This window comes from Muscardinus avellanarius, assembly GCF_963383645.1.
Source record: "Muscardinus avellanarius genome assembly, chromosome: 1".
Classification (NCBI taxonomy): Eukaryota; Metazoa; Chordata; class Mammalia; order Rodentia; family Gliridae; genus Muscardinus; species Muscardinus avellanarius.
This window is the reverse complement of record NC_137786.1, coordinates 220,309,399-220,335,226: the sequence shown is the minus strand read 5'-3', so window position 1 is coordinate 220,335,226 and position 25,828 is coordinate 220,309,399. Positions and strand designations below refer to the sequence as shown.

The window sequence follows — 25,828 nt, the reverse complement described above, 5'->3', positions numbered from 1 at the left end:
GCTAATAGATATAAAAAAAGGAATTGCAAGCTGAGCATGGTGGCATGTGCTTGTAATCTCAGTACTGGGGAGGCTGAGGCAGAAAATGGCAAATTAGCAAGTTGGAGGCCAGCCTCAGCAGTTTAGCAAGGCCCTCGGCAACCTAATGAGACCCTGTTTCAAAAAAAAAAAAAAATCCGGGTGTGGTAGCATACACTTGTAACCCCAGTACTTGAGAGGCTGAGACAGAAGGATTTCAGGTTTGTGGCCAGCCTCGGCTACTTAGTGAGGTCTTCTGCAACATAGTGAGACTCTGTTTCAAAATAAAAGATTAAAAAAAATAGGGCTGGGGATGTAGCTCTGAGGTAGAATGCTCCTGGGTTCAATTTCTAGTAACTGAAAACATAAAATTAAAAAAAATAAAGTTGGGAGTGATGGAATAACAAGTGAATTACACTGTAATCCCAGTACTGGGGAAGATGAGACAGGAGGATCACAGGTTCGCAGCCAGCCACAGCTACTTAGTGAGATCTTGCTTCAAAATAAAAAATAAAATAAGGCTGGAGGTATAGCTTGGAGGTGGAATGTCCCTGGGTTCAATCCCCAGTACCCTGCAAAGTGTAATAAATAAACAAATAAATAAATAAAAATAAAAAGGACGGAGGGTGTATAGCTCAGAGGCAGATAACCCTTTGGTTCAATCCCCAATGACACACACATACACACACACACACACACACACACACACACACAGAATTGCTAGGTCATAGACTCATACACTGACCCCCCTGGAGCCTGGCACGCCCAGATGCTCCCACCTAGAAAGCCTCTCCCCATGACTGATTCCTTCTCATGAAGCCCAATCAAGCGTCATGTCCCTGTGAGAAGTGGTCTCTCGCTTGGGTTCTGCCCTGGTTTTTCACACCCAAGTCGTATCATTGATGTATACTTCGGGTTCTGCCTTATGTATCCTAAACACTAGTCATAGAGATTAGCAGAGGGTAATATTTCAGTCTTGGCTGGATGAATGAATGGATACATAAACAAAGGAAGGCAAGGTTAGGACATACCAGAAACTCAAGGTGAGCCTGCGAGTGTCCTGGTATTTGGCTGCAGACCAAGGTGCCACCTGGTGCCCTGAGCTCAGCTGCCTCTCACTAGGTTTCTGTCTCCCCGCGGCCTCCGGCCCTGGGCATCCCCGCTTGAGCCCTGTCCAGGTGGGGAGTGGCGTTGACGAGCAGTGTGTGTGAAGGTCTGATCTGAGCCCCAACGGTGGCACTAGGTGGGAGCTGGTTTTCTAAGGACATGTGTGTCTTCTTTTCCCTTGGCAGCAGCCTGCATACTCTGGGTTCTGGTTTATTTTCTCCCCCTACAGCACCTTGGGAACAATTATGATCAACTGCAGCGTTCCTGCTTCCAGATCTGAACCCCAGGGAAGCCAGATGTTTTCCACTGGCATCCCCTTCGCCTTGGGGCCCACGAACGTCCTGCCTCACGAGCCTCTCATAGCCTCGCTTTCCCAGTTGGCTGCCAACTTTAATTTTAATGAGGCTTTAATAGGCGGTTCCTGTAATTAATTTCATTCTTATATTTTCGCACTTTCTGTCTAGGTACCTAAAGGCCCCCAGGCACTGTGTGGATGTTAACTGATTTAAAATAATACAAAACACGATAGCTGCCATTAGACTTTTCCCCAGCGCCTCTGATTTGCAATTGTTTTACAATCACTAATTAGCTGGGGCACATGGCCCAGTGGAAGGTCAGCTGGGGCGCCTGTCAGGTTTGATAGAGGTAGAAACAGAGATAAGGAGAGAAGGGACTTGTCCAAGCCCTAAGAGAGAGTGGGTGTTGAAACTGGTTGCAGAAGCCACATCCTCAGGTATGAGTTGCCAAACTCGGCCAGAGTCCTCCGGCCAAAGGTGGTAGGTCTTAGGTGCACCACAGGTGTCTGGAGGAGGCAATTTCACAGCCCCCCAATCAGCTCTCAGCAGCTAATGCTACTCCAGAAACCATCTCTAAAGGTCCCCTTTCCATTTTTGTGAGCGAATTCACGGGTCGGTGATTTAGAATCTCACTTACAAAATGAGATTTATCTCATTTTTGCTATTTTTTATTTTTAAAAGCTGCCTTTTAAAAATTCGCGCGCAGTGCTCGCACTCCTCGGGGAGCGGGGGCTGGGTGGGAAGGTGCTTCAAGCCCTCCCAACCCGACCTCGCCGGCCCGCGCCGCCGCAGGGTCACCCGGCCCGCTCCTCGGGAGGGGCGGGGAGGCCAAGCAGGTGGCCATTAGGTCGGCCTCGGAACATTCTTGGACCGCTCCAGTGGATATAAATAACAGGCCGGCTCCGAAAACTCCTGAGGGGCCTGGGGAGGAGGCGAGGAAGAAGGGACTTAGTCACGGTGGGGTGGCATCGTGGCGCTCTGGAAAAATCGGCCACATTGATAAAGTGGGCGGAGGGACTTAAGAATGAATCGTGGTAGAAAATCGGGGAACAAGATCACGCAGGGGCGGAGCTCGTGCATTTTCGTTCCGCCCCCACCGCGTGCTGGGCCCGGGGCCTCGGAGTGCGCCCCAGACTAGCGAGGAGCTGTGCGCCCACGGGGCACCACTTTTAAGTCCCGCTCTGCACGACTAGGGCTTCTGGGGTAAACTGCGGATGGTCTCTGAACCTCAGTTCCCGCCATCTGTGAAATGGGAATCCTAGCCCTAAGGGGGGGGTGAGCCTCCCCAGGCTCGCAGCTGGGAACGCGGTGCTCCGCGGGGAGCACGGCCGCGCCCCTGGAGGGCACCGCCCGCCCCCTCGCCGTCCCCAGCTCGGACTCCCGCGGCCTCGCGGGACCCCGGGGCCTGCGCCCCCCGCCCGCCGGCTGCGCGGTGCCGGGGGGGGGGGGCGGCGCGGGGAGGGCGGGGCCGGGGGCGGGCTTCCCGGGGGAGGGCCGGGCGCGCTCCGGGAGGCGGCGGCCGGGCGGGAGCGGCAGGACTCGGACCGGAGCGTGGCCGGACCCCCGCCCGCCGAGCGCGCGGAGCCCGCGGTGAGTGCCCGGAGGGGGCGCGGGCCGAGGCTCGAGCCCGCCCTCCCGCGCTCTGGCTCCTGAAGTTGGCATCGCGACCGCCTCCCGCCGGGGACCCCGGCCACCCTGCCCTGCGTGGGGACCGCAAGCGCGGCCGCCGGGCCGGGCCGGGGGCGTCTGGCCCGCGGCGCCGCCACCCTGGCGACTCCCCGTGCCTGCGGGGGCAGGAGACGTCGGGCTGGACGGCCACTCCATCGCCCGGGCCCCTCGAGGGCCCAGATCGGCCTCTTCGCGCCGGCTCTGGGCCCCCAGGGAGGCCGCGCTCCGGGTGACTCCTTGCCCTCTGCAAAGAGCCTCAATTCCTGGGGCCGCCGCCCGGGGCCACCATCTGGAGTCCGCGGCGGAGACCCGGGCGCCCCCTCCCCGCCTCAGGGACCGGCTGGCCCCACCCCCGCCGAGACCGAGTTCAGCAAGTTTGGCCAAGAAGTCCTAGAGCCTCCATGGCTAGGCCTGGCCCTGCTGCTCCGCTTGGGCTCCCGGGGCTGGGAGCTGTGCAGCGCCGGGCGGCCCCGCGGGGTCTGTCGAGGGTCGCCGTCCGCGAGGGTTGGGGCTGGAGACGCGCCGCCCCCGGCTCCGGGATTTGGTGTGCAGGCTCGGGGTTTGGAGTGCGTCATCCCGGAGCAGGCACCTCAGCCGGCAGGTCGGGTTTCCAAAAGTGCCCCTTTGTTTTGCCCCTCCCTGGCCCTGCCTCCTCCCTCTTTCCCCGCGCCACCCCTCCCCCAGGCTCCGGGGCGCTCCGGCTGCTGGTGCCCGCCCCTTGGGCCTGGGTGCCCCTCCAAGGACCAGCGACTGCCCCTTCCTGTGCCCTCAAATCCTAGGGCTGTGGGCTCGCCGGAAGGGGCTGCTGGGGAAGAAATCCTTGGGTGCAGCCTGTGACTCAGGGCACCCGGGCTGGGTTGGGCAGGGAGGCAGTGCTCCCTCCCCGCGGCATGCCCCCAGCTTCTGATAGGGGTGGAGGCGGGGTACCTGGGACCGTCGGGTGGAAGGAGGCCCTGGAACCCAGGACTCCTTCCTGCTTTGGTCCCAGCAGCTGGGAGGAGACCCTTCCAAGCCCCAGAAGGTCTTCTGTGGCCCAGGAGGTGTGCGCCCAGGGAAGATTTCCTGACTTGCTTTCTGAGCACTTGCTTGTGGCAGAGTGTGTTCTGCCCAATTTGTGTCTTTGCTGAGATCAGGAGGGACAAGGTGTCAACAAGGACCAAGGCACAAGGCCCACCCCCTCTGCTAGGAGAAGCGGGGCTGGTGGTGCCTGGGCCTTGGGCTTATGTTTGCTCTGTGAGGCCGGAGGGAGCTGTGCCAGCCCTGCACACACAGCCAGCTCTGTTCTGGGGCCAGAGAGAGGGAACGGGTGGGGGGCAGCTCTCAGGGGAGCAGAGAGGCTGATGCAGGCAGCACCCCCACCCCACGGCTCACTGGGACAGCTCCAAAGGCCCTGAGATTTATAGCACACTCTCTATGTGGCTGGAGAGTCTTTTCTGGACAAATGGGGCAGACTGAGGGAAGCAAGGTGAAGAAGAGCTTATTGGGGTGCTGGTGGGGCAGCTGCTCTGTGCCCAGCCACCTCTAGTGCCTGCACCTCCATGGGTCTCCATGGGGCCCCGAGCTCCGGCTCTCTCCTGTCAGCCGGGCTGGAAGCTCCCTCAAGCCAAGCTTTGTCATGGCGCTGTCGCCAGGGGTCTCCTGGGCTTGAGGAGGATGTCATTTCTCTTTTTGAATTACTGGGGATTGAATCCAGTGGTACCACTGTACTACATTCCCAGCCCCCCCTTTTGTGGTATTGGGGATTGAACCCAGGGGCATTCTCCCTCCAAACTATACCCCCAGCCCTGTTTTTTCTTTATTTTGAAACAGGGTCTCACTAAGTTGCAGAGGCCCTCACTAAGTAACCTGGGATCCTTCTGTCTCAGCCTCCAAAGTACTGGGATTACAAGTGTGCACTACCACACCCGGCTCTCTCCCAGCACCCCCTTTTTTGCAGTACTGGGGATAGAAGAACCCAGGTGCATCCTACCTCCAAGCTATACCTCTAGCCCTATTTTTTTATTCTTTATTTTGAAATCTGGCTCACTAAGTCGCAAGGGTCTCACTAAGTAGCTCAGGCTGGCTGTAAACCTACGATCCTCCTGTCTTAGCCTCCCAAACGCTGGAATTACAAGCATGTGCCACCACGCTCAGCTCCCCCAGCCCTTTTTATTTTGAGACAGTCTTGCTAATTTGCTTACTCTGGTCTTGAACTGGCAAACCTCCTGCCTCAGCCTCCCAACTACTGTGATGATAGTTGTGTGTTACTACTCCCTAGTCGTCTTTACTTTTGGTGCTGAGGGTTGAACGTCAGTCCTTGCACATGCTAAGCTACACACCACCACTGAGCTATCCTACTAGTCCCTCCCTTACTTTTTTTTTTTTAAACTAATTATTCCTTATTTTGGTGCCTAGGGAAACATAAATCAACCAAAGAAGTCTGTCCATGACTGGGGACAGATGTCCTGTCTGTCACACCCAGGGGATATATGCCCTGACTGAGGGGTCACAGGGTCTGCAGGATCCCAGAGGATGGAAGAGCAGGAGTGGCTGCAGAGAAGATGCCCTGTTTGAGGGTTTTTTTCTTTTTTCTTTTTTTGGTAGTACTGGGATGGAACCCAGGGGCATTCTACCTCCAAGCTATACCCCAAGCCCTATTTTTTATTCTTTAATTTTTGAAACAGGGTCTCGGTCTCACTGTGTTGCAAAGGGCCTCACTAAGTAGCCAGTATGAATTTTGAAAGATGTGTAGAGGTTCCCCCCCCCCCAGTACTGGGGATGAAACCCAGGGGCATTCTACCTCCAAGCTATACCCCCAGCCCTATTTTTTAATTTATTATTTTGAAACAGGGTCTCACTGAGTTGCAAAGGGCCTCAGTAAGTAGCTGAGGATGGCTGTGAACCTGGATCCTCCTGTTTTAGCCTCCCAAATGCTGGGATTATAAGCATTTGCCACCACGCCTGGTGGGGCTTTTTTTTTTTTTTTTTCTCCCAGGACTGGGGATGGAACCCAGGGGCATTGTACCTCTGAGTTACACCCCCAACCCTGTTTTTTAGCCCTTTAAAAATTTTTTGAAACAGGGTGTCACTGACTTGCAAAGGGCCTTGCTAAGTAGCTGAGGCTGTCCTGGGACTGCGATCCTCCTGTCTCCACCTCCCAAATGCTGGGATTACAAGCTTGTTCCACCATGCGAGGTTCTCAGTTTGAAGGGAGCACTTGACAGAGAGCCCTGCTTTGGGGGCAGCAGGAATGCACTCTGTCCTCTGGGGCCAAGTGTCCCTGGGACCTGGGTTTGCTCAGAGGAAGTGATTTCCTTGTAGAGGCCATGAGTCATGGGGACAGCTGAGACCCTGCTCATGAGCAGGAGGGGAGCGGCTGCATACCTCGGTGTCCTCTGGTCCCTGAGGTGGTAACTGGGGCTGGGATTCTGCCGACTGATGGCTTGGCTGGCTCCCTGCGCTGCCCAGACTCTGGGCTTTCTGAGGGCCGGACTTGAGTACCTGGTGATCCACGGGGCCCCGCGGGGCCTTGTGGGTGTCGTGGAGGGGGATGAGTAGCTCCTTGTGACTTCTGGATCCTGGTGTTTCTCTTGCAGTGCCTGGTTTGAGTCTTACACCAGCCCCGCCATGGAAGCTTACTGGGGCCGCGGAGGGGGGGATTTCCACCCCAGAGGGAGCTGAGGCTCCTCAGGGCAGTAAAATGCACTTGTCCATGCTTCCTGGCCAAGACAGGGCTCAGGCGTCCTGGCTCGCTTTCTACTCTTCCCAGCACAGCAGCCACCGGCCGTGCCAGGCACGCTCTCAGGTGGCCTGGTCTGCTAACGGGGTTGCCTTGTCATTCGAGGGAAGGCAACAGGGACCCTGGCGTGGGCCGGAGTCCTCTTCTCTCATCCGCAGAGCGCAGTGCGGGGAGCGGGGCTTTTGGCCCACCCCCCAGCCCTGCCTGCCACCTAATCCCCTGCTGGATCATGTGACCCTCCTGGCATTCTCCTGCCTGGAATCTGGCGCTTCTGACAGCAGTTGCTATATCGGGGGAGCCGGGCACCGCCCTGGACACTCTGGGCCCCACCTCACCCCCTGCTCTGCTCTTGTTAACTTCAAGGCAGATCACAGCAGCCGTTCGGAGAGCTGGCCACTCGGTCCCTGCAGTGATCTCCGGACCCCAGGTACGCAGGGGGAGGCAGGGAAGGGAAGACCCGGGCAAGTGGAGGCACTTTATCTTTGCCCCATTTTGGCTCCTCTTGGCGATCGCCAGCCCTCTGCCTGCTCACACTGAGCTCGGGTAGCCCCGTGGGTGCTGGGGATGGCAGTGGGGCAAGGCCCAGGGATAGAGGGGGCCGCTTCCTAACCCCAAAACACAGGTCCAACTTTCCTGCTAAACACCTGCACTCCACGGCCCCAAATCCGCCACCATTCCGTGCTGCGGGGACACCATGGCTCCAGAAGAGGACGCCGGAGGGGAGGCCTTAGGGGGCAGTTTCTGGGAGGTGAGTAGCTGAGGCTGGGCACTGAAATATCGCCCCTTCTTTGGATGTACCCTCCCGTCCGGGAAGGAGCCTAGCTGTCAGCCCTAGCCCAGGAGGGGCTTCTCCTGTGAAGTTGTCCTCCTCGTGTGCACCCACAGGCTGGCAACTATAGGCGGACAGTGCAGCGGGTGGAGGATGGGCACCGGCTGTGCGGAGATCTGGTCAGCTGCTTCCAGGAGCGTGCCCGCATCGAGAAGGCCTATGCGCAGCAGCTGGCCGACTGGGCCCGCAAGTGGAGGGGCGCTGTGGAGAAGGGTGAGCCGGCCTGCAAGCCTGGCAGGGAGGGACGCGCAGGGCGGCTTCTTTTACACTTCTCGGGGAAAGTCCAGGGCTCTTCCACATCTGCCTTTTCCCCTTTCTAGAGGAAGATCCCCTTGGTCTTTCTCATAGTTATGCTGGTGTAGTCTGTAAAGTATGTGCCTGAGTTACTCTGATATTTCTAACAATCCTAAGATGGAGATGGTCCTGTTCTATGCATTTAAAAACTTTTTCAGAGCCAGGCGTGGTGGCGCACGCTTATAATCCCAGCTTTCGGGAGGCTGAGACAGGAGCATCGCAGTTTGCGGACAGCCTCAGCTACTTAGTGAGGGACAGCCTCAGCTACTTAGGCCCTCTGCAACTCAGTGAGACTCTGTTTCTTTTCTTTTTTTTTTTTTTTTTTTTTTTGGTGGTACTGGGGGTAGAACCCAGAGGCTTTCTACCTCCGGGCTATACTCCCAGACCTTTTTTATATTTTATTTGGAAACGGGGTCTCACTAAGTTGCTGGAAGCCTCACTGAGTATAGCTGAGGCTGGCTTCGAACCTATGCGATCCTCCTGTTTCAGCCTCCCAAGAGCGGGGATTACAAGTGTGTGCCACCACTCCTGGCAAGACTCTGTTTCAAAAATAAAAAATAAAACATAGGGCTGGGGGGGTTGTTGCTCTGAGGTAGAATGACCCTGGGTTCCATCCCCGGTACTTAAAAAAAATTTTTTTTTCTTTTCCTGTTTGCGGTGCTGGGGGTCAAACCCAGGCCCTTGCACATTCTAGGCAGGTGCTCTGCCTCTGAGTTATACTGCTAGTTCCCTATGCATTTTTACAGGAGAAACTGGAAGTTCAGAGGAGCTAAGGGCTTTGCATGAAGTCACACAGCGTGGGGGGCTGTAGGTAGAGTCCAGGCTTTCTACTGGGTAGAGAGAGCCCAGGCACGTAGAGTTTATGCATCAGGCTTGGGTCTGACTTTTGGCTCCATTCCAACGCTTCCAGACAGTTTGCTTGGCTCCTCTGGGCTTCAGTCCTTGTCAATAATGATGCTGCCCACTTGGCAGTGGTAGAGGCAAGGATTCAGGAAGAGCTCTGTGCCAGGCACAGAGTAGGCATCTTGTGGGCAGCAGCTGACAGCACTGCCATTCATCTTCGCACCCCTCCATGCTGCCACCCAGAGGGGCACCTGTGAGAGGCCTTGGGTTTGCTTGGGGTGGCACTCTCCCCAGCCTGGCCCAATCCCCTTTGCTCTGCAGGCCCGCAATATGGCACGCTGGAGAAGGCCTGGCACGCCTTCTTCACGGCGGCCGAGAGGCTGAGCGAGCTGCACCTGGAGGTTCGGGAGAAGCTGCACGGGCCTGACAGCGAGCGGGTGCGCAACTGGCAGCGGGGGGCCTTCCACCGGCCAGTGCTGGGCGGCTTCCGCGAGAGCCGGGCGGCGGAGGACGGCTTCCGCAAGGCCCAGAAGCCCTGGCTGAAGAGGTTGAAGGAGGTGAGGCTGGATGGGCTGGGCATCAGAGGCAGGCCTCTTCCAGGTCTGCACAGGGCTCTAGGCGGCCTGCGCAGGGCGTCCAGCAACCAGAATTGTCCCCTTGTATGTCAGGTTGAGGCTTCCAAGAAGAGCTACCACGCAGCCCGGAAGGACGAGAAGACGGCCCAGACCCGGGAGAGCCACGCGAAGGCGGACAACGCCGTGTCCCAGGAGCAGCTGCGCAAACTTCAGGAGCGGGTGGGACGCTGCACCAAGGAGGCCGAGAAGGTACGGCCGGGCCAGGCCTCCTGCCCAGAGCTTGCTCCCTGCACGCCTTCTCCAGCCCCAGGGCCTCCCGTCCCTGTCCCCAGGTGCCACCTCTTTCCAGGTGTTCACTGATAGAGACAGCAAAGGTGATGCTCCTCCCAGGGAGAGGAGCTGCGGGGTTCTGGCCCTGGGACTTTGAGAGCAGTTGAGGAGGCGCCTTCCTCGCGCAGTGCGCTATGTGGCCCACTCTTCCTGCAGTGCCTGTCCCTCCTGTGCTACATATTCCAAATCCTCCCTGTCCTCTGAGCCGCCGCTCACTTTCTACCCCCTCCAGGACGCCTTTCTGATTTCGCTGCCTGTCCACTCACTCTGCCAGACTTGCAGATGCCGTGTCTGAACGGCATCTCCGTTGTGAAGCTGCAGGAATGGTCTTGGGCCCGCAGGTCCCTGTGCCTGGCCCAGGGGCTAACCTGAGGCCGTGCCTGGTAAATACTGGTGGAGTCGCAGGGGAGGCGGTCCGTCCTCACCAGGCCCCCTCTTCTCCTGTCCAGACAAAAACCCAGTACGAGCAGACGCTGGCAGAGCTGCATCGCTACACCCCGCGCTACATGGAGGACATGGAGCAGGCCTTCGAGAGCTGCCAGGCCGCTGAGCGCCAGCGGCTCGTCTTCTTCAAGGAGATGCTGCTCACTTTGCACCAGCACCTTGACCTCTCCAGCAGTGACAAGTATGGCTTGCGGGTGGGCGTGGGGCCCCTCTGCCTCCCCGCGCTCTGGCTGGGGGAATGGCGTCGGGGAGGGGCCCCAGACTTCCGCACCTGAGGGGCCGCCATGCTGTAGGTTCCACGAGCTCCACCGAGACCTGCACCAGGGCATTGAGGCAGCCAGCGACGAGGAGGATCTGCGCTGGTGGCGCAGCACCCACGGGCCCGGCATGGCCATGAACTGGCCACAGTTTGAGGCATGTGGGGCTCAGCGTGGGCCCTGGGAGGGAGGCCAGGGCTCTGGGAGAAGCAGGAAAAGGTGGTCGGATGGGCTTGCTGCCGCCGCAGCCATAACACTGCCTAACCCTAAGCACTGTCCCCTCAGGAATGGTCCTTGGACACCCAGAGGACAATCAGCCGGAAGGAGAAGGGTGGCCGGAGCCCCGATGAGGTTACTCTGACCAGTATCGTGCCCACAAGAGATGGCACGGCACCCCCGCCCCAGTCCCCGGGGTCCCCAGGGTGAGAGCCGGGAGCCTGGCTGAGGCAGACAGCTGTGTGCCCTGCCCGGGCCCTCTTCCTTTTCTTTGCTTCCTTCCCTTAACACCTGAAGTGGGTTGAAAATTGGTGCCTGGGACCCCAGGGCCGACGTAGGAGAGATAATACATAACGGGGTTCACAGAGGTTTAGACTGGCCAGGCAGTTTCCATATTCCCTCCTACTTCCAGCCCGCGTCAGCGTGTGCAGGAATTGCACGTGGGCTTGCCTAGGGCAATGGCTTAGGTGCCACTAGAGTCTGCTGCCCCCACCCCCTGCCTCTGCAGCAAGGCTCCAGGGGTGAGCTGAGATCTCTCGCCCAAAGTGTCCTGGGCCCTGACTGTCCCTCTCTGTCTTCTCTTCCATCTCCAGCAGCGGGCAGGACGAGGAGTGGTCAGATGAAGAGAGTCCCCGGAAGGCTGCCACTGGGGTGCGGGTGCGGGCGCTCTATGACTACGCTGGTCAGGAAGCTGACGAGCTGAGCTTCCGAGCAGGTACCTCGGGGTCCCTTTCCTCGCCTCTCCAGGCTTCACTCCCTGTCTTACCTGCGGAGCAGGGTGTGGCAACGCAAAGCCATACCCCCTTCTCAAGGGCCAGCTCCCTGGCAGTTCCAGGCTGAGCCAGCTGGGGCCTGACTGCTGCCTCCAGGTTAGGGGGGTGGGGGGTGGGGGCTGTTGACTTCCATGACCTCTCCCTGACTTGGGGGGGGAGGTTGTTGACTTCCATGACCTCTCCCTGCCTGGGGGGGGGGGCTGTTGACTTCCATGACCTCTCCCTGACTGGGGGGGTGGCTTTTTTTTCTCACTGGCGGGCTCCTGTACCATCCCAGCCCCCTCAATCCTTGACCCAGTTGTGGCAATGGTTGGGCCGGAGCAATTGGCAGTGACCCATCCCCCTTCCAACAGGGGAGGAGCTGCTGAAGATGAGTGAGGAGGACGAGCAGGGCTGGTGCCAGGGCCAGCTGCAGAGTGGCCGCGTTGGCCTGTACCCTGCCAATTACGTAGAGTGTGTGGGTGCCTGAGCACCCGATAGCCCTTCTACGCTGCCTCTCCACCCGGGGTCAGAGCCCCGCTGCTCCTGGACGGCCCGACCCGAGTGCCCTGAACTAGTATGCTGCTGCTGCTGTCTCTTTCCCCCCAGGAGGGAAAAGTCCTAGGACCCAAGGAAGGGATGGGTCTGTGTCTAGGAAGGGATGGTCAGGGACGGCCAGCTGAGTCTAGGCGGAGGGCGGAAGTGACAAGGGTACAGGGGTGTCTCAGCTTCCCCAAGCACCTGGGTCTCCCCAAGACCCGAAGACCCAGTTTCTGGTCTGTTTTGGGGTTCCTGGGGTGGGTTTGGGGTGAGTATAGTTCTGGGTTCGCAGCACTGTCTTTTGTGATTTGTTCTAGTGTGTATTAAACTTGATCCTTCAAAAAAGCACCTGGCAGGTGTTGTGTGCATCTTTTTGATACCCCACCCTGGCACCTGGAAGGGGGCACTGGGTGGATCTGTGGGCCCGGCGTTTGCTCAGGGGCCGAGGTTGGGCGCGGCAAGCGCTCATCTGGTGCCTGCCCTGGAACTTGGGACGCTAACCTGGCCGGAAGGGACGAGCCAGCGGGCTTGCGTAAGCGGCCAGGCTGGGGGCTGGGTTGTGAACTGAGCGGGAGCCCAGCCACCGGTGTGCCCGTTCGGGCCGGTGGGAGCGGGAGAGCCTGGGAGCGCTGTTAATCATTACTCGTGATCGGGCCCAGGTCAGGGCTGCGGGCGCCGGCCGGCCGGGGCGGGGGCGCGCGCGAGGAGGTTTGGCCCGCCCGCGAGCCGTCGTCCACCCGGCAGCGGATTGGCCGCGAGAGTCGACGCGGCCGCGGCGAGCTCGGCTGTGACGTCGCGCACGCTCCGCCGGCTGCTGATTGGTCCAGATCCGGCCGAGTCACCGACCCCTGGGCGCGGGCGCCGCGGAGGCCTGCGGGGCTCCCCGCCTCCCCAGCCGCCGATTGGCCCGCGCCGCCGCCGGTCGGTCGCGGTTGTGTCTGGGAAGGAGAGAAAATGGCGCCGGAGCCGAGCAAGACTGAGATCCAGACCCTTTTTAAGAGGCTTCGTGCAATCCCAACTAACAGGGTGCGCGGGCAGGAGGGGCGCGGGGTCTGGCGCGGGCGGGCGGGAGGGACGGGGCGGTTTTCTTGGGGTGTCAGCGCCCGGCCTCGACTCGGGCCCCTGACCATTCGCTTCTCGCCTCTTGCACTCAGGCCTGTTTCGACTGCGGCGCCAAGAGTCCGAGTTGGGCCAGCATCACGTACGGTGTTTTCCTGTGTATTGACTGCTCCGGGGTGCACCGCTCCCTGGGCGTCCATCTCAGCTTCATCAGGTGGGTTCTGCGCGCGGATGCTGCGCTTCCTCCAGGGCTGCGCGTCAGCCCCGAGAGTGGCCGCCTCGACTTTGACACTCGGGTCGGGTGTTTGGAATCCCCGGGCCCGGGGGTCTGGCAGCCTCCTGAGGTCGAGGGACCGTCTGTTGGGGCCCCTTACCACCATAAGTGGTAGGTCTCCCGGTCTGTAAAATCCGCCGTCTTTTCTCACGGTCACACTTGAGGCTGAGCATTACTTTAGGGGGAAATGTCGAAGCTTGACCTTGCTGTTGCAGATAGATTGGCACAGTGTGTCTCTAGTGAGGCCGTGACCGTGCTTAAGAGGAAAGCTAAAGCCAAGCTTTCATGCCTGAGAACGCGACTTCCTCTTGGGTCCAGGTGAATAACGAGTACCCTTCGGAAGGGTAAATGAATAGCAAAGGGCAGAGTGGAGGAAGTGGGGCAGTGACTAATATTAGCCCCTACAGAAGTCAGATGCCAAATGACAGGTGTGGGCCTGCCTGGAAAGCAGGTCTCCTGGTTTCTGCTGGTAAGTGACACACAGACCTTGTACACAGGTCTACTGAGTTGGATTCCAACTGGAACTGGTTCCAGCTGAGGTGTATGCAAGTCGGCGGAAATGCCAATGCGGTAAAGCTCCTTTGACCTCCTCCCACTCCCCATTCTTTTGCCTGGGTACAAACTAAACTAGGTAGATGTTCTTGGGAAAAGGCTGGAGAGCTGGGGCCTCCACAGTCATTGAATTCTTGTTGGCCTACCTGGATAGAAGGTGGCTAGAGTGGCTGTAGCTTGCTGTCCTTAGGTGGGGTTGGACGACGGCTGGGTTTCTTTCAGTTCACTGAAGACGGGAGGTGGCGAGGTATTTTTTGCAGGAATTTCAGAGGAATTTGCCTCTACGAAGTTCTCCTGGTGCCAGCGTGTCATTCTGGATCAATAATAACCAGGCTGTTATAAGGAGGTGTCTCCTGTGGCTGGCACTTTGCTTTGAGATTCACCTGTAGCACACTGCAGTCTTCTTTTTGCTTTCTAGACAGCCTTTTTCCGCCAACACGGGTGCACGGCCAACGATGCCAACACCAAATACAATAGCCGAGCTGCCCAGATGTACCGGGAGAAGATCCGGCAGCTGGGGAGTGCGGCCCTGGCTAAGCATGGTACTGATGTAAGCACCTGGCTGGCTGTGGGGTGGGGTGGGGGAGGGTGCTCAGAGCCCTGAGTTTCACCTGCTGTCTCCCTTCCAGCTTTGGATAGACAGTATGGGCAGTGCTCCTAGTCAGTCCCCAGAGAAGAAGGACTCTGATTTCTTCACAGAACACACTCAAGTGAGTACCCCAGGGCATATTCCCAGTTGTTCCTGACAAGTGGTTGACTTTGCCAAGGCCGAGGTCTTCTTTGATCATGGCATGGATTTAATTTCTGCCTTGGTGTGATACCTCAAACAGTTCCTCTGGGGTCTACTGAGCTGGTGGACTGCTGCCTGCTGGGAAGGCCCAGCTCTTCCCTTCTCTAAGGAGGAGGGCCGTGGCATCCTCCTCAGGAATGGAGCCCTGACAACTGGGAAGGTGGGGTGGGGAGGAGAAGTTGCTCGAAGGCTTAAGAGCTCTTGGGCTCAAACAACTTTCCTAGATTTTTTTCCCTTGTAAGAAAGGCACTGTGGTTGGGGATAACAGAAGGATTCCCTCCTCTATGAGCCATGCCAGTGAGGAAGGCATGTTGGCCCTGGGTGCCAGGGTTGAACTCTTAAGTTTCTATCCCTGCTTTGCTTTGCTTTTCTCTTTTCTTTCCTTTTCTTCTTTCTTTCTTTCTTTCATTCTTTCTTTCTTTCTTGTGGAACCCCGGGACTTTTCTACCTCCAGGCTATACTCCCAGACCTATTTTATACTTTATTTGGAAATAGAATCTCACTAAGTTGCTGAGAGCCTCACTAAGCAGCTGAGGCTGGCTTCGAACCTGCGCGATCCTCCTTTCTCAGCCTCCCAAGCGCGGGGATTACAAGTGTGCGCCACCATGCCTGGCTTTATCCCTGCTTTTCTACTTGGCATTTCTGTGATGTGGCCAAATCCCTTATCCCATGAAAACCCCAGTTTCTAAAATGGGAATGTAGCTACCTTATAGGACATGTTAAAATTTTTATGACAATTTATGTCTGGCACATGGTAAGCGCATAATAGTTTTTATTATTCTTTTGTACTGGGATTGAACCCAGAGGCATTCTACCTCTGAGCTACTCCTCCAGCCCTATTTTGTTTTTATTTTGAAACAGGGTCTCGCTAGGCTAATGAGAGTCTTACTACTTGCTGAGGCTGTCCTTGAACTGGTGATGGTCTTGTCTCAGCCTCCCAAGTACTCGGATTACAGATGTGTACCACCACACCCGGCTCTTAATTGTTGTTTTTCTATTAGGGGAATGTGTTTGGCCATAAACACAGTGGAGGGTAGGGGGCTGCTGGTTTCCTGCATCTATTTTCAGTGGTAAATAGCAACTCTAACTTGCTAACCTCTAGTCTGCATTCCTCATGAGCCGGGAGTAAGGCCGCGTACCACAAGGCACTGGCAGGTTCTCGGCACTCCTTGCCAGCAGGAGCATCTCACCGAGGCTTCTGTGATCTGGCCTCCTTTTCAGCCCCCTGCCTGGGACATGCCAGCCACCGAGCCTTCAGGCACCCAGCAGCCGGCCCCGTCTGCAGAGAGCAGTGGCCTGGCACGTGAGTTCAGCCCAGATTCCAACCAGATGTCTTGGTCCTGGGAAAGGACTCGAGGCTGCCAGGGGAATAGGAGTGTGTGGGGGCTTCCTTTATCCCTGGGTAGGATGGGATTCATTTCAGTCCTCTGGAGGAAACGGTGGGCTTTATCTTGGTGGCAAACCGAGGAAAACCAGTGGCCCCTGCCCTGTCATGTCCCCTAAAGGGAGGCTGCAGGATGGGAGGAGCCTCATACCTGATTCCTGTCATTGCATCCACAGAGCCGGAGTTTGGCCCCAACACCGACCTGCTTAGCACCTCACCCAAAGCTCCTCTGGGTCAGTATGCCAGCTGGGCTGTGGGTGGCTGGAGAGGGTGGGCATCAAGTGTTCTCCCCAGATCTCAGGAGACTGAGTATCTGACCTCCCTGGGGTGGGGACTGTGATTGTAGTCGTGGCCCCAACATTGACTCCAGAGCTGGGCCCTCTGGGTCAGCAAGCCTGGGTGGGCTGCGTCTGAGTGTGTGGGGCTGGATCTAGCCAGGGTGTGGGGAGGCCGGCATGAGACTGCACACCTATGCCCGGTGTCAGGCGGAGCTGGCCTGTGTCATGGGGATGGGGGACATCTCTGAGCTGCTGAAGGCTGGGGCGACATTGTCCCTTCAAAGCCAGTTCCTGGCCTGTCTTTCAGCTCTTTTCTGTTCTTTCTTTGGTGGCCTTCAAACTTGGTTAGAACAAACAATCCTTTTGCTGACTTTGGTTCTGTTGGCTCTTGGGGGTTGGGGCAGGCAGCCAGCAGTGACTGTCCAGCTATCCCGTGAGATGGCTGGCATAGCTTGTCCAGCGCAGACTACGTACCGGCTTCTGGGCTTGGGAGCTGTATGGAGACTCTGGGGTGTACCCTTGTTAGCCACAGTCTGTTTCTCCTCCAGAGTCCATGTATCTGTCAGCTAAAGGGGCCCCTCCGGCCAGAGGTAACCAGCACAGCTGCCTGGGGAGCCTGGCCCCTCGCACACTAGCTCCCTGCTCTGGGAGCTGAGACTAGCACTTGGCATCTGCCCCTGCCTAACAGTCTTTACTGGGCACAGGGACTGTGGTGCCTCAGGTCCAGGCCCCTGCTGCGTCCTGCTGGGAGCTGGGAGCTCCCTAACCTTGTCTGTCTGTGGCTTGGGCACCCTTGGTTGCAACTAGTGGTGGCAGCCTCCCCTCCCCTCCCCTCCCCTCCCCAGAGTTGCTCTTTCTAAGACGCTCTTGCCAGGAAGCTGCATGGTGTGGACTGAGTCTCTGCCTGAGACTTTGTTTTATCCTAGCTCATGCCTACCCTCTCTCTCACACAGAACTGAAAAGCTCCATTATTGGCAAGAAGAAGCCAGCGGCAGCTAAGAAGGGGGTAGGTGGGGAGGGGCGGTGAGCTGGAGTGGGTGGGCGCCAGACTGCCTGGGCTCACCCCTTGGCCTTACCACGTGCTAGCTGTGCAGCTTCGGCAAAGGTGCTTAACATTTCTGAACCTCATCCGTGAGAGATGTCCATCTTGTAGGGGCTCCTGTTGGGAGCTCGTGGGACTGTGCCTGTCTAGTTCAAAGCAGTGTGCCAAGACCCTGGGCAGCGTTGACCCTGTCCTCCTCCTCCAAGGCCTCTGCTGGAGGCCCTGGGTGCCACAGCTGAGGCAGAACCACCGTTCTCACAGCCGTGCTCTGCTCGCTGTGCTTCTGTATCCGACCCTGGACTTCAAGGACCCCTCCTTGGGGGTGTGGCCAGAGAGCGGATGCCTGGGAGGCAGCCGCGGAGCCTGGTTGGCAGGGCCCCGTGTCACATGGTTCTCTCCCCAGCTGGGTGCCAAGAAAGGCCTAGGTGCCCAGAAGGTGAGCAGTCAGAGCTTCAGCGAGATCGAGCGGCAGGCCCAGGTGGCGGAGAAGCTGCGGGAGCAGCAGGCGGCCGACGCCAAGAAGCAGGCGGAGGAGTCTGTGTGAGTGTCGGCCCCGTGGGGTCGGTGGTGGGAAGCGTCGGCGCCAGCCTCTGACCTGTCCATTCCCTCAGGGTGGCCTCCATGCGTCTGGCCTACCAGGAGCTCCAGATTGATCGGAAGAAGGAAGAGAAGAAGCTGCAGAATCTAGAAGGGAAGAAGCGCGAGCAGGCGGAGAGGCTGGGCATGGGCTTGGTATCCCGCAGGTGAGGCTCAGCCCGGCTGGCAGGGAAATTCCAGTGCTTTTCTGGGAACCAGTGCAGGGTGTTCAGGGTTCCGTGCGTAGTTCTTCTGAGGGGGACAGGTCATTTGTTTGTTGTCTTAAAGCACCTGCTAGAGCGCTTGTTGGAGTACACACATGCCCGATGAGTATGTGTTGCATGAGTGGGATCATGCAACAGATGGAGCAGGTGCTGCTTTGGTGTGTGTGGGAGACGAGGGCAGTGTTATTCATGAAGATGTGAGGCCCTCTTGGGTGTTATTTTCCAAGACCTGCTTGAGAACTGCAGGGCTTTTAGCATCTCTAGACCCTGCCCATTAAATGCCACGGGTGCGGTTGGACACTTTCACACTCAAGATACGGGCAGTATCCTTGCTGAGGTTGGGCAGTATCCTTTCTGCTTCACAACCACTGGGTTTGCATTGCTGTGGTTTTAACAAAAGCAGACTAGCTCTGCCCATGCATTTTGTGCCACATTGTGAGTTAACAAATGGAGGTTACCGTAATAGATTTTTATCTCTTAGAAAGCAGGTGTGGGACCAAAAAAAAAAAAAGAAAAAAAGAAAGCCTCTGGGTTCCACCCCCAGTACCACCAAAAAAAAAAAAAGAAAGAAAGAAATCAGGTGTGTATGTGTGTGTGTGTGTGTGTGTGTGTGTGTGTGTGTGACTACAGATTGAACCCAGGGGGATTCTACCTCCAAGCTATGTCCCCAGCCCTATTTTTTATTCTTTATCTGAAATGGTCCTCCTGAGTTGTGGAGGGCCTAAGTAGCTGAGGCTGGTCACCAGCCTGTGATCCTCCTGTCTCTGCCTCCCAAGCACTGGGATTACAAGTGTGTGCCACCATGCCGGCTAAAAATCAGAATTTGATAGTGCCAAGGCTAACAATCCTGGTAGCAGTTAGCTTGTGTTAAGTGGTGGCTACACTGGGATTGAACCCAAGGACATTCTGCCTCTGAGCGAGGGTCTCACTAAGTTGCTAAGGCTGACATTGAAACGGATCCTCCTGCCTCAGCCTCCCAAGTGCTTGGGTTACAGGGCTGTGCCACCAGGCCCAGCTGGCTGCTGCTTTTGAGGAGGTGTGCATTTGTTATGATGAGGACACCAGATGTATGTGATAGTACTATCCCCTTTGTCCAGATGAGGAAATTGAAACTCAAGAGTAATTAAGCAACTTTCCCAAAGCCTGCAAACTTAGTAGCTGGCAGAAGTAGAATTTGAATGTAAAACTGACCCCAAATTCAGTACTGTTAGATACTACGCTCTGCTTCTCTGGAGGAGATAAGGCTGGCATTCTAACTTAATCTTTCAAAACATACTGGTTGTATTAAGTTACTCCCTTTCAGTCTGTGTGCTGCTAGTATAATCAGAGCTAATCACTGAAACAAAGGATTTTAATCCTGAAAAGGGCTGGGGACCCCTCCCTTCCCTTATTTTGGTCGCAGAGGACTGGCTGGGTTAAAAGCTCTGAAGCTTCCTGGCTGCTGTGTATGTTGTGTGTGTGTGTTTATCTCTCACCTATTGTTGGATTGAGCCTTGGGCCTTTAGCATGCTAGGCAAGTGCTCTGCCACTGGGCTAGACCCCCAACCCCGTTTTCTCCTTTTTGTAATGTGACAGAATCTCTAATTTAAACCTAGTCCACCCTGTTTCAAGTCCTCTTGCAAAATATTCACTCCTTGGATTTTCTATTTTTTTTCATTTTGTGTGTGTGTGGAGGATTGAGCCCAGGGTGTATTCTACCTTCAAATTAATGCCCCTTGCCTTATTTTTATTTTGAAACAGGGTCTTGCTAGGTTGATGAAAGCCCCACTAGTTGCTGAGGCCTCAAACCTGCGATCCTCCTGTCGCCACCTCCCAAATACTGGGATTACAAGTGTGCGCCACTATCGGCTCTGTGCTCAGCCACTGCTTGGGTTTCACTGAATGACACACTTGTGGATATATGTTCTCCTTTTCGGTGCTGCAGATTGAACCCAGGGGCATTCTTCCTCTGAGCTGCATCCTCAGCCCATTCATTTATTTATTTATTTATTTATTTATTTATTTATTTATTTATTGTGGTACTGGGGATGGAACCCAGGGGCTTTCTACCTCTGGCCTACACTCCCAGACCTGTTTTATATTTTATTTGGAAACAGGGTCTCACTGAGTTGCTGAGAGCCTAAGTAGCTGAGTCTGGCATCAAACCTGCACGATCCTCCTGTCTCAGCCTCCCAAGCACGGGGATTCCAAGCATACGCCACCATGCCCGGCTCCCCTTTTATTTTGAAACAAGATGTCACTAAGTAGGTGAGGCTAGCCTTGAACCTGTGATCCTCCTGTCTAGGCCTCCCAAGCCCTGGGATTACAGGCATGTGTCACCATTCTCAATGAAGCTGGAGACAGTTTCTAGTTTATATAAACCATCCTGAGGTCGCCTCCGTGGAGCCTGACAGAGGAACGAGGCATCAAGAGCCCTACCCTTTGCCTCACTCGGCCCTCCTCCGTGGGAGTGCGGCGCACCCAGCTTGTCCTGTGTGGGCTAGGCTCGGTGCTGGCAGATGCTCTCATCCTTAATTATTTTTTGCTGTACTGGGGATTGATCTCTGGGGTATTCTAATATTGAGATATAGCCCCTTCCGTATTTTTTATTTTGAGACAGTCTCTCCCTAAGTTGGCCAGGCTGGCATAAATTCATGATCATCCTGCCTCAGCCTCCTGAGTTGCTGGAATTTTAGGACTGTGCTGTCATGCCCAGCACATGTATCCCCCTTTGCCTTCACACTTTCTTTCTGGGGTGGAAAGGACTACTGGGGATTGAACCCAGGGGCATTTTGCCTCTGGGCTATACCCTATTTACTTATGGCTTAAAATTTTTTTTTGTAGTTCTGGAGTTTGAGCCCAGGGCCATTCTACCTCCAAGCTATACCCCAGGCCCCCCCCCCCTTTTTTTTTTTTTTGGTGCTGGGTGTTGAACCCAGAGCATTTTACCTCCTAGCTATACCCCTGGCCCTATTTTTATTTTATTTATATTATTTATTTATTTATTTATTTATTTATTTATTTATTGCAGGTCTGGGGATGGAACCCAAAGGCATTCAACCTCCGAGTTACACCCCCTACCCTATTTTTTATTCTTTTATTTTGAAACAGGGTCTCATTAAGTTGCAGAGGGCCTCATTAAGTAGCTGAGGCTGGCCGCGAACCGTGATCCTCCTGTTTCAGCCTCCTGAATGCTGGGATTACAAGCATGCCCACCACACCTGGTTCCTATTTTTATTTTGAAACATGGTTTCATTAAATTGCTGAGGCTAGCCATGAATCTGTGATCCTCCTGTCTCAGCCTCCCAAGTACTGGGATTACAAGCATACACCACCACAGCTGGCCCCCAGCCCTATTTTTATTTTTATTTTGAAACAGGGTCTTGCTAGGTTGATGGGAGTTTCACTACTTGCTGAGGTTGTCCTTGAACCTGAGAATCTTCCTGTCTCCGCCTCCCAAGTTATTTTTTATTTTGAACCAGTCTCTCACTTCAGTTGTGGAGGGCCTCACTGAAGTTGCTGATGCTGTCCTCCAACCTGTGATCCTGCCGTTTCAGCCCCCCAAGTATTGGGAGTGTGCACCTTCACACCCAGCACTCTGTTTTGTTTTTTTTTTTTTTTTGGTACTGAGGGTGGAACCCAGGGGCTTTTCTACCTCCGGACTATACTCCCAGACCTATTTTGTACTAAGTTGATGAGAGCCTCACTAAGTAGCTGAGGCTGGGTTTGAACCTGTGTGATCAGGACTCCTGTCTCAGCCTCACAAGCACTGGGACTACAAGTGTGCGGCACCACGCCTGGCTTCTCTATTTTTTTAAAGAAGGGTTGGATTATTAGGAATTCATCCTTTGATGCCTCAGACTCACTTATCTGTTCTGGGCATCCCATCCTCTGCACCTGCACATCTCAGTGAGGGATCCACTGATGATCAGCAGCAAGGTGAGGAGCCCTGGCTCAGGACGAAAGCACTCCCATCTGATGCGTTACTAAAATGGTAACAGAAGCCGGGCCTGGTGGCGCACGCTTGTAATCCCCGCGCTTGGGAGGCGGAGACAGGAGGATCGCGCAGATTTGAAGCCAGCCTCGCTGGCTTAAGAGACCCTGTTTCCAAATAAAAACATAAAATAGGTCTGGGAGTGTAGCCCGGAGGTAGAAGGGCTTCCAGGAACCCCAGTACCACCAAAAAAAAAAAAGAAAAATGGTAACAGGAAACCAACCGCTGGCCAGAGAAGCTCTTTGAAGAAACAGCGCTGATGTGTAGACACTTGCTGGGTGTTCCCAAGTCGCACAGTGCCTAGCACCCTGCCAGGAGTGGCAGGGAGAGGTTCTGGGTGGCTATTCTCGTGCTGCGACGCTGATGCCTGCCCCCGGCCTCATGCCTGCTTCCTTTTCCTGCACAGCTCTGTCTCCCACTCGGTGCTGTCGGAGATGCAGGTGATCGAGCAGGAGACTCCAGTGAGTGCAAAGTCCTCCCGCTCGCAGCTCGACTTGTTCGACGATGTTGGAACGTTTGCGTCTGGACCCCCAAAGTAAGGCTGTTGCTGGGGTGCAGACTTGGCTCCCAGGGTCCTCATCGGGCTTCTCTGAGCCACCCTGCTGTTTTCCCAGGTACAAGGACAACCCCTTTTCCTTGGGTGAAACTTTTGGTTCGCGCTGGGAAACAGATGCTGCCTGGGGTATGGACAGGGTAGAGGAGAAGGAGCCAGAAGTGACCGTCTCCAGTATCCGGCCCATTTCAGAAAGGTAGAGTGGGCTGGGGGAGCTCCGTGTGGTAGAGCTTTCTGCAGTAACGGAAGTGTTCTGTGTCTGTGCCGTCTAGTACAGTGGCCACTGGCTTGGTGGCTGTTGCACCCTACAAATGTAGCTGGAGCAGCTGACTTTTTAATGTCATTTAACTTGATTCAGTGTCCACAGGCACACGTGGCGAGTGGCTGCCTCCGTAGGCTGCGTGGGGATCTGGCTTTGGTTTGCACTGTGCATTAGCTTGGAGGGCTCGGGGCCTCTTTTGCCTGGGATCTGTTTCTCTGGAGGGGCCTGGTTGTATATGCCTCAGTCCTGACATCCCTTTCAAAGGCTAAGATGGGCCCCATCTTACTGATTGACTGTGGTGCTGGGGATTTAACCCAGAGCCCGGCGCATGCAAGACCAGCGCTCTACTACTCAGCTATCCTCCCAAACCCCTATTTATTTTTAAAAGCCTTTTCCATCTTAATCTGGGCAATATTTTATTGGTAATTTGTGTGCAGATCACCTATTTGTAAAATGGAGACGTTAATAACTAGCTCACAGGGTCACCAGAATGATTCATCATGACGAAACTCGTAAAGCCCCTGTACGCAGTGCTCAGGTAGGAGTGACCCCGCACTTTTGCACCACGTTAAGGTGCTTCAGAGAGTAAAAGGGGGTACTGTTAAGACATGAGAGTTGGGTGTAAGTTCAGGCAAGCAGACTTGTGGTTACCCCAGTGTTAGGCAGATTGACCTGGAGTTGGGAGCAGTGACAGGGTGGCTTTTGTACCCTGAAGAAACCACAGGGCTTTGGGGCCAAAGCTTGGGCCCCTCAGAAGCTATTTCTACCCTGCTTAGCGTGGGTAACTTAGGCTCTGCACCTTTGCTTCCCTGGAGGGGAAGGAGGGGCCTCCTAGTCTCCCTGTGGCGGCCTCTCACCAGGGACATGGCCCCTCAGTCCCAGAACCGCAGACAGAACTGGGCAAGATGAGCCATGGCCAGGAGGCTGCTGGTGCTTAAAAAAAAAAATCTCTGTACTCTGCTTCTGATGGGAATGGGAGAGTCAGCGGTATTCCACACCCACCCCTCAGAGCCACAAACCGGAGGGAGGTGGAGAGCCGGAGCGCGGGCCTCGAGTCCAGTGAAGCACGGCAGAAGTTTGCAGGAGCCAAAGCCATTTCATCTGACATGTTCTTTGGGCGGGAGGTGGACACTGAGGTGAGTGGAGCTGCCTGCCCTGGGGCTGGCGCAGCACAGAGGACGGGTGCTACCTCCCTGCCTCCGCCTGCGGCCTAGCACTGCAGGGTTCTCACATCAGTGGCCGAATGATCTCTGGGCCTTTCCTTTTCTTCAACACAGTATGAAGCCAGGTCTCGGCTGCAGCAGCTCTCAGGCAGCAGCGCTATTAGCTCTTCAGACCTCTTTGGGGACATGGATGGAGCTTCTGGAGCAGGTAGGGCCCCAGTAGGGTGGTGGGCACCAGGCGAAGCCTCTGAGCCTGTTTGCTGGGAAGGGCTTTCTGCAGGCTCCGGGTCACCCCTTCCCTTGCTTTTACAGGAAGTGTGTCTCTGGGGAATGTGCTCCCTACAGCTGACATTGCCCAGTTTAAGCAGGGTGTCAAGTCTGTGGCAGGCAAGATGGCTGTGCTGGCCAATGGTGTCATGAATTCTTTGCAGGTGAGGCTGGGCTGCGAGGCCTGGGGAAGGGCCCACAAAATAGTGTGAGCCACGCATGGTGGCACATGCCTGTAATCTCAGTACTTGGGAGGCTGAAACAGGATTGCAGGTTCAAGGCCAGCCTCTGCAACTTAGATCCTGTTTCAAAATAAAAAAATAAAATAGGGCTGGGGTTGAAGCTTAAAGGCCGAAGGCTCATGTTCAGTCCCCAGTACCACACGCAGGCACTGCTGCTGGGTAGCGGCTGGCAGCCCAGAGAGCGTCTTCTTTTCTTGGCTTGGCAGCTTGCGTCCTCCTATCTCTGTACCAGGCGGGGCAGTCCTGGTCTCGTCAGCTGTCCTCCGGCCCCTGTGAGGCGTCAGGGCTCCGTTGCTCAGTGGCCTGTGCTCACTGCGGCCATGGGGCCCCTTACGGTGTGCTGAGAGCGGCTGCAGCCTTGGCTCTGACTGACTGTTTTCTCCTGCCCCAGGATCGATACGGTTCCTACTGATCCCGACGCCAGGCTCAGGCCTGTGGTGGTGTCAGAGACGAGAACCCCGTGATTCCCGGGCCGGGTGCCTGCCTTTTGGACGCTGGGGAGGATTGTTACTTTGTTGGTGTGAAGCGGGGTGGCTTTGGAGGACCTCGGCGAGGGAACGGCACCAGCCCTTGTCCCCGGCCTGTGGATTGACCCCTGCCCCGCTCCCCTCACACCCTCCTCCATGCTAGTGTCCTTCCGTCCCGCCCAAAGCTGCTGCTCGCCTGGCCTTCTGCCCTGGAGTGAGCGAGGGCATTCCCTCTGGGCTGCTCACTCTTGGTCCAGCCCTTCCCCAAGCTGGAAAGTGAAGGTGTAAGACCTTACTGGGTTCTAGGATCCTTTTAAGTGGTCTGGAGCTTGTCCTCTGGAACCAGCTGGAGGCCTTAGAAAAGACTTCTGCCGTAGACCAGCCCCAGGAGAGGTTCTGGTTCACCACTGTGGTCGCTGCTGCCAGTGGCGGCCCCCTGAGGACAGGAGAGGGCAAGCGCCTCTGGGCCCTCCTAAGGGCTAGAAACGACCTGGTACCTAAAGGTTTTGTTTGGGATCCACTGGAGTGACCCGTGTACCACTGACTGCTAGATGTCTCAAGCCCTTCCCCTCCGTCACTGGGTCGCAGGCCCCTCCGTCTGTACCTGGGACTTGTCCCTTCCTCTCCTGGTTGGTGCCTATGGCCGGTCTCATCTGCCCTGTATCCTGACTGGATGCTGTGAGTGTGCTACTGGCCTAGGATGCTGAGGACACGAGAACCAGAAGCAGGCTCCTTGGGCTCAGCTTTCTTCCTCTGCGTCACCCTGGGCCAGGGAGCCGGAGCACCCCACCAGCCAGCACGGGAGGGGCCTGCAGGCCTCGCCTTGCAGCTGGGC

The 25,828-nt window shown here is 56.1% G+C and overlaps 2 protein-coding genes across 2 annotated transcripts; both read left to right on the top strand.

The window, feature by feature from the left end:
- Positions 1-2,903: 2,903 nt before the first annotated feature.
- Positions 2,904-11,837, top strand: PACSIN3 (protein kinase C and casein kinase substrate in neurons 3; the record flags this gene model as incomplete). Its single annotated transcript, XM_080695852.1, has 10 exons — positions 2,904-3,011; positions 7,463-7,555; positions 7,693-7,849; positions 9,095-9,330; positions 9,442-9,597; positions 10,128-10,303; positions 10,416-10,536; positions 10,665-10,801; positions 11,189-11,310; positions 11,722-11,837. The coding sequence occupies exons 2-10, from the start codon at positions 7,502-7,504 to the stop codon at positions 11,835-11,837; spliced, it is 1,275 nt and encodes a 424-aa protein (XP_080551978.1). The 5' UTR covers positions 2,904-3,011; positions 7,463-7,501.
- A 992-nt stretch (positions 11,838-12,829) lies between these two features.
- ARFGAP2 (ARF GTPase activating protein 2) lies at positions 12,830-24,496 on the top strand (the record flags this gene model as incomplete). Its single annotated transcript, XM_080690742.1, has 16 exons — positions 12,830-12,913; positions 13,042-13,160; positions 13,718-13,790; positions 14,191-14,322; positions 14,402-14,482; positions 15,784-15,865; positions 16,123-16,179; positions 16,773-16,814; positions 17,178-17,230; positions 17,670-17,806; positions 17,878-18,009; positions 22,446-22,574; positions 22,654-22,788; positions 23,864-23,990; positions 24,132-24,225; positions 24,330-24,496. The coding sequence occupies exons 1-16, from the start codon at positions 12,842-12,844 to the stop codon at positions 24,494-24,496; spliced, it is 1,632 nt and encodes a 543-aa protein (XP_080546868.1). The 5' UTR covers positions 12,830-12,841.
- Positions 24,497-25,828: the final 1,332 nt, after the last annotated feature.